Genomic DNA, 14,786 nt, shown 5'->3' with positions numbered 1-14,786 from the left:
ACACACACAGACACACACACACAGACACACACACACAGACACACACACACATAGACACAGGCAGTACGCTAAGCACTACACTACCGTTCTCCCTACACAACACACGCGCGCGCGTCCATAGGTACACATACACGCGCTTGCTGCAGACACACACATACACACACATACATAACCGCACATACACACAAACACATACACACACATGCATACACACAAACATACACATACATACAAACACACACATACATACACAAAAACACTTACACAATACACACACACATACATACAGACACACACATACATACACACAAACACATACAGACACATACATACACACATACATACAGACACACAGACATACACATAAACACATACACACATAGTCATGACCCGGCTTTGCCCGGGACTTGTATCCACCACGCCCGGCCGCCTTTGTCTCCCCAGTGGCGATGTTAATACGCCACACCAGTTACTCGTTTTGAGGCTGAGTCCCTCCCTCGCCACTCTGCCTCCCTCGCCACTCTGCCTCCCTCGCCACTCTGCCTCCCTCGCCACTCTGTAGAGGACGTGAAATTTGTATGAATTTACCTCAGAGTGGCGTGTTGGGTGTCGAGGCCTAGCACCGTGCAGAGCCTCCCGCCTTGCCTGATTTTCCCACCCGGCGAACGCTGGGTACGGGTGCCGGTCCCCCCCCCCCCCCCCCGCGCTATTAAAAATGGCGTCCACCCCGCGGAGAAAAGTTGCTACTCGTTGCCAGGGGCAACCGCCGTCCAATGAAAGCGGCGAAGGCGTGGCTAGCCGTTGCCAGGGGCAACCGCCGTCCAATGAAAGTGCAGTCCACACACACACACACAGACACACAGACATGAACGATTTTATATATATAGATAGACAACACGTTCTACTTAATTAAATAGACTTTTAATAAATGTTTTCTCCTACATCAGAGTGCAGCACCACATTAAATACGCACTACAATGACAATAGTTTTAAGCGATTTGTAGCATGTTTTATATATTTATTTGGGGGGGGGGGCAGAGCTTTGTGACGTCATATTTGAGGGGGGGGTCTGACTTTTTGTGACGCCGTGTGACTAGGGGGGGGGGTCAAAAATCGTCCAAAATCGCGTGACGTCATTTATGGACGGCCCTTTAGTGACTGACCCGGTTCTGTAGTTAGCCCGTTGTGGTCGAGTTAACCTGTTGTCCGTTTATGTTGGTATGTGAGAATAAACGTGTTGCCTCCAACTTCTTGGTTCTTTCGGTAAAGCCACGTAGAAGGTAAATAATAAAATAATAAAAATAAAACATAATAAAATACAATTCTCACGACGTTTCGGCCACACCGCAAGCAGCCGTCCTCAGGTGAAGAACAGGTCTGTCGGAAAGACAGCGTCCGACAGACCTGTTCTTCACATGACGGCTGCTTGCGTTGTGGCCGAAACGTCGTGAGAATTGTATTTAATTACGGTTTATTTACATTATTTTATTATTTCCCTTTTACGTGACTTTACCGAAAGAACCAAGATGAATCCCTGCAGTCACGAAAGCTTTACATCGAAAGTGTTGCCTCCAAGTTCAAGTGTGTGCCTCCGTGGAACCCACTACACATGTACACGCAATATACTTTAAAGTAAAACAAAAATCATGACAACTCCAATATACTTCCTATAAATTGAAAAGAAATACAGTATTACTTGCTTGTAACTACGCCTGAGTTGCGTGGTGGAGAGGATGGATGGAGACGAGGAGGGAGACGGACTTGGAGTTGGTGAATGCTGTGCAGTATAGCACACGAGTTATCGTACCGCACTGGCTGCTGGCAACACCATTGGGTCACGGTGCTAGGCTAAGGTGGCGTACGTCGCGTTATTCCCAAAATTGCCTCGCGTAAGTCAATAAAAGGTCTAAATACAAACCGCGTTATTCCAAAATGACGCACCACAAGCGCGTAAACCTAAATCAGCTCAAGCCTTCTGTAAATCACGTGACTTTCACGTGGCCAACCCCACTCAATTCCTCCACCTGTCCGTCCGCCCCCTGTGAAAACGGACGCTGCTACTACGTGCAGCTCACTTCGGCTTGCTCCTTTCCTTCTCTGTCCATTTCTCCCCTCCCCACTCATCATCATCAGCGTCTCATCTCCCCGACAATATATCATTGACTCTTCTCCCGTGGTGTGCCACGGGTGAAAGTTGTTTTGTATTATAATCAAGAAAAGTTAGCACTATTAAGGCTACAATTGAGAGAGAAATTACAACAGATAAGACGAAAAATTAAACATGAGTTCATCAAGAATAGACAGTACATATTCATACTTTAAGATATACTTTATTAAAATAAACTACATGTACATTCAATTAGTTACTCTGATCACATGCATTGTGTAACACTTCACATTTGGAATGTTTATTAATAGCAAGTCATGTTTTACAGATCTGTGCGCAAACATCTTACAAGGGATGTTTGACATGCCGACGAATATTACACCGATCAGTAGGTTTTGCAGACAGTGCCGTGATTTCGTATACTGTTTTGATTAAACAGAAATGTACATAGACTTTACATTTGTAAGCTTGACAGGATGTACTAAATATAGAATAAGAGACGTTGAGTAATTTTAGCGATGAACACAAACACGGCGGTTCAATTCTAAATTAAGATGTTATTTCCATACATGGAGCACGCGGGTTTAGTAAATTTGACGACAGCCGTAAGAATGATGACAACGGTTATGATCGTGATATTAGAATAAATGATTAAGAGAACACTGATAAAAGCTAAACAATGAAATCAATTACGGTCGCTACCAATATTATGATTCGTAATTGAATTGTGGCTTAGATTGCGTGAGTATAATGTGTGTTGTACACCCCACTCCACCCGACATGACCACTTAATAAGTTAGTTTAACACGTAGGCTTTCGCGACCAATATTATCCATAGTGGAGGTTTTTTGGGTTAGATCGCGTAAATATAAATGTGTCGTTAAAACCGCCACCACTCGAAACAGCCAATTAGCAAGGTGGTCATTTAAACAAAGAATACTAATTAATAATTAGTAACTAATTAGTTACTAGTTCAGCACATCGGTTGTGTTGGAGAGTAAACCCACAACATTTACAATCGGACGCATTTATATTTACTCGATCTAACCCAAAAAAAACCTCCATTATGAATTAATAAAATTTTCACGTGGGACAAACGTGCCAGCAAACCGGTAGGCCGTGTCAGAGAGCAACCACGTGTGTTCACGGGACACCGTTATTAATTGGCTTGTGTCGGGTGGAGAGGGGCGTACGACAACGCGTTCTACTCTCGCGATCTGCCCCATAAATCAATTACGGTACGAATCGACGACGACGCTCACTGCAGCGACAGCGATTGACATGACGACAATAACCCGGCGGTGATCAATGCAGTTCAGGGATGTGTGCCAGCCTGTTAGAGCCCCAGTCAGTCAAATGTCAATAGCAGGAAATGCCCAAAGGACTATTATGAGCAGGACATTCCTGCGTTGGGTAGTTTGCACAATCCCTTAGCTTGGTAACGTGCGTGAGCAGTGGGCGCACTGAAGTCCCCACTACGCTTCGTAATCGCCTCCTATAGAGACTCAACTGAGCTCTAGTCTCCCACACGCACACACACACACGGCAGCTTCATCATCGCACGAGCCACTAGCGCCCACCTTCAATAAGAACGTTTTAAGGTAGCAGATGGTTACTCTTAGTTTTTTCGGTAAAGTCACGTAGGTAAAAAATGAAATTAAAATTAATACGGAGACTTGTGTTGCCTCCGAAACGTCGTGATTTTTTATTATTTTATTTTTAGTAATTTTAATTTCATTTTTTACCTACGTGACTTCACCGAAAACACTAAGAGTATGAATCCTTGCAGTCACGAAAGCTTCAAATCTAGAATTAGCAGATGGTTCCCTGACATAAACCATGGATGATCTCGTGCTGGCATGACGATGATGATGATGTTGCGTTGAAAATATCTTCTCCGGTGTGTTTTCGGGTTGTTACCGCGTGTTGTTCGGCACGGTGCCCGACGTTTAGCTCCGAGTGCTGGGCGCTTCTTCAGGAACGGTTCTCGAAAACACATCCGAGAGCGATTATTGCAGCTCAACCACGCAGGGGGGTAGGGGCGGGGGGTACTGTCGTGTCGAGAACACTTGGTGGGTGAGCTGCAAGTGTTCGTGCCATCTGTCTCACGCTTTCATGTTCTGGTACATGCTGCTGATGACGCTGCAGAAGTGCGTCCTCAGCTCCGTCCGCTTGGCCTTGAACGTGGGCGTGAGCAGCCCGTTCTCGATGCTGAACATCTCGTTGTGCAGGTGAACGTCCTTCACCTGCGCGGCAGGTGGCAACGTGGAGTCAGTGCAGTCCTGTTCTATTACTGCCCTCTTCAGCGCAGAGCTAACGTCAAGATAAAGTGATTTCTTCTTGGTTCTTTCGGTAAAGTCACGTAGAAGGAAAATAAAAAAATAAAAATAATAGAACATAATAAAATAAAAATTTCACGACGTTTCGGCCACAATGCAAGCATCCGTCCTCTTTCTGACAGCCCTGTTCTTCACCTGAGGACGGCTGCTTGCGTTGTGGCTGAAACGTCGTGAAAATGTTATTTTATGATGTTTTATTTTTATTATTTATTATTTCCCTTCTACGTGACTTTACCGAAAGAACCAAGAAGATGAATCCCTGGAGTCACGAAAGCTTTAAATCAAAAAATAAAGTGATTTGTTTTTTTCCCAACTCATCATGCTCACCAAAGCCGTTGCCTCATCTTCTCATTAGAAATGTCACATTACTATTGTGGGAGCAATCATATCCAAAGGACAATTACTGTTGAATTTCCTGCAAAGTGGTACTCATTTTATTGATCCCGGAGGGATGATGGGCTGAGTCAACCTCCAACTAGGATTTGAACTCGTCACCTTGTGATTGCCGTTGAGGCACCAGGCCGCCCTGATGATATTGGCCATGGTGACGGTATAGAACCGGTAACAAAATGCTCCCTATAATTTGAGTACACATTTCTTACCCAGCCAAATGCCCCCTGACCCTGTTAATTTAAAACAAAATCCACAACATTTGTACGGGAGACCATGCTTAACATGTATCACCCTTTCAGTTTTCATTCAAAGAATGCCAGCAGTGGATATGGACAAGTTACTGATTTATTCTGTGTATCTGTTAATGGACATTGGCGGTACACCGGTGCAACATAACAGTCTAAAATCTGAATTTGAATCTGCGTTGAGCGAAATCTGAACTGGTCCTGGGCCACCCCCTTCACCAACGCACCCAGACCAATGCGGCGAAGTATGGTCAACAACCACAATAACAACCGCCATTCGCCACGAAGTGTCGGTGGCGTCACCACGGCGCTTGTGCCAGGCTATGTGCACTTTAAGTATGGTCAACTACCCCCATGACCAGCAGCGTATCGAGAAAGGGCTGTGAATGTGTTTGTCATAGCAAGCTTACCTGCTCAAAAGGCTGCAAGTCGGATTCCTTGCCGAGGCGTTGCATGTCTTCCAGAATTGCTTGTCTGACTTCCTGAAAAGTATAATCATAATAAAAGTAACGATAATGATTGTGATTTTGAAACTAAAATCAACAAGCATAAAAAAACTACTTAATGTAAACAAAAACTCATCACATTCGTCAATAACACTACCCTATTTCAAAGTTAACATTTCAGCAAACGGCTAATCTTAATATCTCTTTAATATCTCTCTGCTATGAAGAAGTGCCATTGCCCAAATTGTAACCTATTATTTAAAAAATGTTTCATCCCTTTAGGACAGTGCTATCTGTGGTGCACTGGTTAGCGCACCTCACTATGAACCCGGCGACCTGAGTTTGATTCTGACTCACGGTCAACACCAGTGGCGTGTTGCTATCTGGACCGTCCGTGGGCCCGACCTGCACTGACCAGCATGGTGAAGTATGGTCAAACAACCCCCATGCGGTGTTGAGGCCTTCAACCAGCAGTCAATAGCTCAACAAATAGCATCGTGCATTTCTGCTGTTGACACGAGTTCCCACCACCCTCTACGAGCTTTCGCCGCCTTCTCCGCTGTTGTCATTGTGAGATCCCATTGCGCCGAGTCTCTGTCTGCTAGAGATGTCTCACCATCTGGTACCTAGGTCTTCCTCTTTTCCGTCTTCCCTGTCGTTCAATGATAACGAGTTCCAATGTATTATTATCATCATCTTACCCTTATAGAATGCCTGTTCTTCAGTTGCCCCCACAACTGTGCCACTCTTATAAATCAGACTATCCTGGTCTCCTTGGGTTCTCACCCGGTAAAACAAATACATCTTTACGTGAGTTGTGTGCCCGCCGCTCGCTCACCTTATTTCTGCAGAGCTCCGAGTATGTGCCCACGATGCCTTTCTTCCGGATCCAGCAGCAAAGTATTTCTGGGTCAGGTACCACAACTGCAACAAGACAGGCCTGCCACCAGAAAGCAACAGCACGTGCCATCAACAACATCCACCTCTACGCATAGCGTATTGTGTTCCATTTGTACAACGTCTACAGGAGCAATTATAATTATGGCAATGTAACGGAAGGTGATAGCAATTGTCACCCTTTTTCAGGGCCGGTTCTGCGTAGACCCTGTGCCGTGGAGGGACAGTTGCCACTAGAAGTCCCCTTGGCTAAACTGCCTCAGGGCATCGGCATGGTGGAGATGAGATGTAAGGAAATGGGGCACCACGGTGGCGAGACGTTAACTACCTCGCCTGGTACACAGGAGGTCGTGGGTTGGATCCTGACCCTGATGCCTGCTGTATATTTGGAGTTTGCGTGTCTCTCTCCCCGTGACTACGTTGATTTTTCTCTGGGTCCTCCGGTTTTTTCTCTCCACGTTCAGCAACATGCTTTTAGAGTATTTTGGCTGCTATAAATTTCGACATGATGAGTCACTCTGTTGAGCTATCATTTGTGGCCAGGTCGCTTCTGAAAAAGAGCTACGTAGCTCAGTGGACCTTACCTTGTAAAATATAAATAGCAGTATAGCAAGAGTTGCTGAGACATTCAAGCAAGTTCTCTGTACTGTACCTGCAAACCCTTATCCCAATGTGAGTAATTATTATTGTGGTACGAGATGTAGGAATGGTGGTGCAGTGGTTAGCGCACTACGCTATGAACCCGGAAAGACCCGACTCCGATTGGCAATCACACGGCCAACGTCGGCAGCTGTGAATATCTGAACCGGTCCTGGGCCTCCCCTCGGTATGTGAATCAGCCTAATAGGAGTACCTGGCGCGGCGTGTAAACATCAACACTGGGGAGGAAACCGTCCCTTCGTGCTCCGTGCTGGCCTTCACAGGTGCTTGCTTTACAGCACTTGCCCCGATAGTCTACGTAGGCTGCACTGGGGGGGGCATCTTTGACTTTGTGTGTGTGCACTGTGGGTTGAGCTAGGCCACCTGAAGACTGTCCCCGTGCACGTACACCTGGGCCACGGGCTCGCAGCGACAGTACACGTTCTCAATCTTCTCGGGAGCGATGTACTCCCCCTGAGCCAGCTTGAAGATGTGCTTCTTGCGATCGATGATCTTCAGAGTTCCGTTCTGCAGGGTAGAACAATACCCACAACGCCAGGCAGGTGTAACCAGCGTAGGAAACCAGCACACGTACGGTGCGAAAGAAATGCAACATACATTTTTACTAACTTTTTTTTAAAAATCCTTTATATTAAGTTCACTTGCTTGCTTGCTTGCGCGCTTACGACCGTGCAAATCTTTCAGTCGTTTTATAACCCACTTCCCGTGATCCAATCGAGTTGACATTTTGCACACAGACTCGTTGTGCGTGACAATTTATCTTCGTGAAAAAAAATTTCCAAAATTTTCGAATGGTTAGGAAATTTTTTTCTCATATTTAATTTAAAATACCAATGTGATAAAATGAAACTCTTACTCAAGAAAAACAGAAATGAATAATAAAATAAAACCGATGCCACGCATATAAAGGATTTATAGTGAAAAACTTAGTTTTTACAGGTTTATTTTTTACCAGGTAAGGCCCACTGAGCTATATAGCTCTTTTTCAGAAGCGACCTGACAGTCACAAATTATAGCCCAATGAAGTGGCTTACCATGTGGAAATGTATAAGCAGCCACATATTCTGAACGCATGTTGATTTTAAATATGGAGGGAAAAACCGGAGGACTCTGATAAAAATCCACACGACCACAGGGAGAGAGACATGCAAACTCCAAATATACAACAGGCATCAGGGTCGGGATCGAACCCACGCCCTCCTGGTTACCAGGCGAGGTAGTTAACATCTTGTCACGGCGGTGCCCACTACATACAGGATAGAGGCCTTTCCTCAACCTTTGTGGCTTTGTCCCCGAGAGCTCTTTTCGCTTTAGAATCTCATTGAAGCAAAGCACCGAGCTCTTACCATTAGGGAAAATTAGTCTGTTTACAGGCAACTAATTATTATGCATTGCATCGGCATTACAATCGAGCAGCTTGTTGCTGTGGTTAGAGCTCTCGATTAAAGGACGATGAAGGTAAAGAGTTCAAATCCTCTTTGGGAGTCAATTGAGCCTGTCGCTCCACTGTGGTCGGTAAATCAAGTCCCGCGGCAGTCTTATCCAATGGCGAAAAGGGTCCGTGCCATGACCATGTGACATTTCCATCAATTACTTCAAGGAGCTCCGCTCCATTGCTTGTTTGAGCACGGAAGACACTTTGTCAGTGACTTCGTCGAAATGTACTCATGCAACATAACGTTAAGTGCTTTGTGAAAGAATGCTAAGCGCTATTATTGACGTTATGGTTACAACCGATCCTGGCCACCTAACCAGATCCGATATCTATTGCCGTCCAAGTGATCTGCAAAAGAGACGTGGATTGGTTCGTCATTGAATTCAGATGTGAAACGGCAGTGAAGCGGTGTCTCCATGGGTAGCACACTGCTCCATAACAGCAGCAACTTGAGTTCAATTTCCAGCCATTGGTTAACATCAGCACCAAGTGATTAGAATCAAAATCTTTATTTATCCTGGAGGAATACGATGATCTACGAGGCTATTTTGTTGTTTTACAGATGTCCAGTAGGGGCAGGTCAGAAAGTGACAACAACAAACAAAACAAAATAACGATAGGAGTGCAAAGTATAGGAAAGGTAAGCAAATCACTAAATATTCATCAGTAAATATACGATAATTAAACTTTTTATTTTATTTTACCAGATAAAGCACACCGAGCTATTTGTTCAATTTCAGAAGTGACCTGGCCACAAACGATAGCTCAACGAAGTGGCTTATCGCGTGGAAATTTAGAACAGGCAAATACCCTAAAGTGATAGCCTTCATCAACCCACACCACTTACCAGCGTGGTGAAGTACGGTCAAACAACCCCCAAGGACGTGCACAGCCTATGCCCAACAGTGAATTAACGTTGCCGTTATAAATATCTACGTAATTTGTGTTATTCATTTCTCATGGAACAACTTTAATTGATTTAATTGAGTATCATCCACAAAATGCAACACTGGTTTCATGTGAAACAACGCACGGGCATCCATTGGCCAATGTCTCCAGTGTGAAGCCACCCATCCCGATCCACCGCCTCGGCCGTCTTCTCCGCGTCCTTCAGGTACCCCTTGAAGACGTTGGGGCCCTTAACGCACACCTGAGCGAGGCACACGCAGACACTCAACTAAACTATGATTCATATTCTACATAATACGCTCAGTCAACCATTCTACACAACAAAGACTCATTTCCTGACAGCGATTTAAGCCGCACCACCTCTACATAATAATAGGCTCAGTCAACCATTCTACACAACAAAGACTAATTTCCTGGCAGCGATTTCAGCCGCACCACCTCTACATAATAATAGGCTCAGTCAACCATTCTACACAACAAAGACTCATTTCCTGGCAGCGATTTCAGCCGCACCACCTCTACATAATAATAGGCTCAGTCAACCATTCTACACAACAAAGACTCATTTCCTGGCAGCGATTTCAGCCGCATCATCTCTACATAACAAAAGGCTCTGTCCCTTTTACACGCACCTTTACATCATCCGCACCTAGTTTACACAACAAAGGCTCATTCCTAGCAGCGTGCTTTAGCCGCACCGAACCTCACAAAAATAATATTCAGGGCCTACCTTGGCTCCTCCCACCCCCAACCAGTATATATACAAGGACTGTTTCCTGGAATTTCTCTCACTTGATACAGCTATCGTGCTGTGACGGTTCCACCTGAAGACAGAAGCTTGTGTTGCCTCCGAAACGTCGTGATTTTTATTCTATTTTACTTTTATTAATTTAATTTTTTTACCTACGTGACTTTACCGAAAAAAACCTAAGAATATGAATCCTTGCAATCACGAAAGCTTCAAATCTAAACTATGATTATAAAAACTAAACCATGCTTTCCCACCCGATGACGGACGCTTGTGTTGCGCTCGAAACGTCGTGATTTATTTTATATTTTATTCTATACCCACGTGACTTTACCGAAAGAACCAAAGAGTATGGATTCCTGCAGTCACGAAAGCTTCAAATCAAGATTAAACTATGATTGTTTTTTATTTTAGCAGGTAAGGCCCACTGAGCTACATATCTCTTTTTCAGAAGCTATCTGGCTAATCACAAATGATAGCCCAACCGAGTGACTTATCACATGGACATTTATCGCAGCAATGATTTACATCTGGGAGTTAAGTTGATAACCCAGTGACGTGCCACCGTGAGTCATTGTTTTTATTATAATGCGTGGAGAAAGTAGACCAATGTGTGGAAAAGACTACATTTAGATTTTTAATGGCCACAACTTCTCTTCTATGTTTTTATTTTATTTTAAGGCCACAAGGTTATTGACAAACATGTTGACTTTTTGTTTGTTATTTGTGCTTCTGCACCGCCGCCAACTCAGTAGGAGCATCACCAAATAATTTGAGATGTAGTAATTGGCCTCGCTTTATAATTGCACACTTTGTCAAGACCTACATACCACATCTATAAACTACCGGAGTGAAATAATGGCCATAATCTTCACTTGTCTAATGCCTTGATTTTATATCTGAATCAGTCCTGGGCCCCTACCATCACCAATCCACACTGACCAGCATGGTAAGGTATGGTCAGCCGATACCCCACGACCAAAAGCCACGGGGAAAGGGCTTCATTCAGCCGTAGATTGACACGTAGTTGATCATTGCTCTCATGTTAAACGTACCTCTCCCTTTCCCTGTGATGTGTAATATTCCATGTCTTTCACATCGTGCAGTTTTATGTAATTGCATGGCATCGGCGCTCCAACGTGACCTGAAAATTTGGAAATTAAAACAAAAACCAAGCCCATGTCATTTTACGTCTCGGGAAAGTACTTTTCAGTTTTCTCTTTAAGTAAAGATACATTGTTTTAAAGCTATTTTCATAGCGCAAGCTACGAGTATCGCCTAGCTTAAGCGCTCAACATCACCGGTATTTTTGGTTATACTTAAGAAAAAAATGAAAGTTTATCGCTGCTCAAAGGATCAATTGCCAGTGATATTGGCCCCGAGGCTGTTAAAATATTCGGGGGCCCTCTTAGAAAATTTAATTCCTTCCCTTGACTGTTTTACCATCACCATCACATATTTGTGCGTGTGTGTTTTGTTTGTTGTCCTTTCGTCGCACCTCCGATTAGCACGGTTGGCTACGCACTACGTACGGTGCGAAAGAAGTTATAAATGCCAAACGCCCCATTGTTATTCGCCCTGGCTACTTCAGCACTGATATTTTAAATGCGATATGCGAATTGTATAGTTGAATCAAAGTAAAATTTAACAAGCCTTTTTTAAATTCGGCAAATAAATTCGGCAAATAACTGGTGGTAATGCACAGTGATGCTACTACGGCTTTGAATACCAAAATAACCTTTAGCATGTATCAATGTGCTACAGTACTGATTTTAACCGTTATGAATCAGTATGCATATATGTGTAGTGCTGAACTTTACGCGGACAACTTCTTTTTCCGTCATCACTTTATTTTACAAAACTCAGCACATTCCACAACCAAGACTTCGGCGCGTTCTCTGCTCGCTCGCCGCGCTCCGCTGGCCTCGCTCGCTCCGTTCCCTCCCTCTCTCTCTCCGTCTCTCTCTCCCCGACTCTCCTCTCTGCTTCGCCCGTCTCGGCTTTGACTGTCTCGCTCTCTCTTGGCTTCTCCATCTCACTCCGACTGTCTCTCCCTCTCATCTCCGTCTCACTCCAACTGTCGCTCTCTTTCGGCTTCTCCGTCTCACACCGACTGTCTCTCTCCCTCTCTCGTGTCTTCTCTGTTCCCGTTCCACTGCTAGCCTATCCTATCTCTCATATCTTCTTCTTCTCCGTCTCCACTATTAACCTATTTTTCTTATTCTGCTCCGACTGTCTCCGTCCAGCTCCCAGCACAACTCCCCGTCTCACTCTCACTCTCCCATATTTATCCCCGTCCTCATTAATTTCCAATTAATTAACCGGAGTCCCCCCGCCGCCACCTGCTCCCATCCCCAGACTTGCTGGCGCCACCTTGTCCCTGACAACAACAACCAGCCAATCACTGCCCTGCATCCCATAATCACCTAACGAGCCGTCTCTCTCCGGCCGTTATCCTCCAGCAACACCTGCTTGTCCTGATGCGACCCCACTGTCCATAACCCACACGTGTTTACAATTTACCCCCCTGGCGCGCGTTAATCCACTACATATGTATACTTTGGGGTGGTGGGGCCCAATATCTGAGGCTCCGGGCTGCAGCCCCGAAACCTCCTTCGTAAATCCTGCTCTGCTCATCCTGAATATAAATACATGGCTTAATGTTTAGTTTCAATATTAACTGTGTCAGGGCTTATTATCTCACTGAATATTTTCTGGGTCCCTGGTAGACTTAAGGTAGTCGGCATATGGTTTAGTAGTAGCCACAGCCACAGAAATAAGTATACTGCATGGGATGTGATGTGCCAGTTCGGGCATATTGCGAGGAGCGTGGACTTACAGCGACCCGGCTGAAATAAAGCCTTGAGCTCCGCAGAATTCACTATTGAATACATCCCAAATGTGATGCTGCATCCTGTAAGGGGGTTCTGGAATGAGGCCCCCCAAAAAAGCATGATTGGAACGTAAGTGGTGATACAAAATGAAGCATGAATCCTCACCGGCCTTCCAATCTCCAGGCAGGGTTAGGGTACAGCCAGCTGTACATTCTGTCTGTCCGTAGCCTTCATACATCTGGAAACAAGTATGCAGCATTTAAACAAAATTTACAAGAATTGCTTAACTTTCCCATCTCTAAAATTACTTATGAGCAATGGATGTGTGCATGTGCGTGGGTTTACAAGTGTGGGTGCAAAGGCTCATGAAATACGCCACAAGGCAGCTGGGCAGCAGCTGCTCTGCAGCACCAGCAGAAGGGCAGAGGGCTGATGCTCAAAACAACGAGCAGCGCTTTGGATGGATAAAACACATTGAGTTGGCACAGTGGGGAGCGCAGGTGGTGCATCTGCCGCTTACCCTTTTCTGTGAACCATTAATATGTGGGTCTGTCCAGTGACCGGTTATCAAACCTTCGCCACCCCACGTGGCCTCAAAGTGCACCTAGCCTGGCACAAGCTCCAGGTGATTCTACTGGTACTTATTAACTAATGGTTGCTATTGCTTGATGATGTGTGCCAAGTAAACGTTGATCCATTTACGGATTTTTTTAAACAAAAGATTACGTTTTTCTAATTCTTCAGATTTTAGCGCGGGGTATCGAACGACTGCATCGGCAGCGTAACAAACGCTGTCGCGCTCGCAGCACCTGGCATCCCATAACGACGCGCAAGAAGTTGAGCACTCCCGGGGAGATGGGAGCAGCTCCGGTCATGATCATGCGGACGCGTCCGCCCACGCTCAGCTGCAGCAGCCACAACACGGTGTCCACACAAGCAACAGACAGCTGGTCAACGCTCGCCAAGTGAGATGTGCAGACCTTGGGCATAACAACAATAAATAATTTCACACGTCTGATATTCACTCCGTTCTTGTGGCGGGAGCAAGGACATCACAAATGCGCTGCGTTTAGCAGATGGACGAAGTCTACGAGCAGGGGACGAGGTTTCCGCGCGAGAACCTTTTTTTACATAGGTCCGTAACAAACGCTTTAGGTGACAGAAAAACTCGGGGGGCCCCCCTCAGACCCGACGCGACACATAAGACGGGGGAATTTAACCGCAGGTGTAGGGAGGTGGCTTGTGTACATCTATCGCCTCTTTCACACAAAGGAATCGGGTCGGGGAACCAATGTGTTTTTATCTGGGGGAGGGAAAGGGAAGGGACGGTAAGGGTAGAAGAAGGGTGGGTGGGGGTGTACAAGGTATTCCCAAGCCTGCAGCCGTGTGGTTTTACGCAATTAAGTAATTTGCTACGGCTGTAACAATAAGGGCTAATTTGGGACGGCACGCTGGCACATATGGCCTAATCTTTTTAGAATAATATCACAGGAGTATTATCAATAGTTGTGCGCCGGGTTCCATTGGCAGTTCTGAGCCAGTGATTGAAATTCCACATTCCCGTGACAGGGGGTCAAGTCTACCCGTAGACAATTTATATTGAATTTATAATGAACAAGGGAGCAGGATACTGCTGCGCAGGCGTTCGTGGTTGTGCTGCGTAGCTCTCTCCGATGTGTTCGATGGTTGTGGTCGTGTGTTGTTCGGCTCGGTGTCTGACGTTTCACTCCCAGTACGTGGATATTCAGAGGAGCTCACGACTGAATGTTCACT

The 14,786-nt window shown here is 45.3% G+C and overlaps 1 protein-coding gene across 1 annotated transcript in view; it reads right to left on the bottom strand.

Annotated features, from left to right (window-relative positions):
• Positions 1 to 2,310: 2,310 nt before the first annotated feature.
• LOC133354459 (long-chain-fatty-acid--CoA ligase 1-like) overlaps positions 2,311 to 14,786 on the bottom strand; it is a 43,728-nt gene continuing 31,252 nt past the window's right edge. The window contains 8 exon segments of the mRNA XM_061571309.1: positions 2,311 to 4,353; positions 5,495 to 5,566; positions 6,369 to 6,470; positions 7,451 to 7,594; positions 9,556 to 9,672; positions 11,235 to 11,323; positions 13,179 to 13,251; positions 13,823 to 13,918. Of these exon segments, the coding sequence (XP_061427293.1) occupies positions 4,213 to 4,353; positions 5,495 to 5,566; positions 6,369 to 6,470; positions 7,451 to 7,594; positions 9,556 to 9,672; positions 11,235 to 11,323; positions 13,179 to 13,251; positions 13,823 to 13,918 (834 nt within the window). The 3' untranslated portion in view covers positions 2,311 to 4,212.

This window comes from Lethenteron reissneri, chromosome 47, assembly GCF_015708825.2.
Source record: "Lethenteron reissneri isolate LAM-NWPU_2019-01 chromosome 47, ASM1570882v1, whole genome shotgun sequence".
Taxonomy (NCBI): domain Eukaryota; kingdom Metazoa; phylum Chordata; class Hyperoartia; order Petromyzontiformes; family Petromyzontidae; genus Lethenteron; species Lethenteron reissneri.
This window is presented reverse-complemented; position numbering and strand designations above follow the sequence as displayed.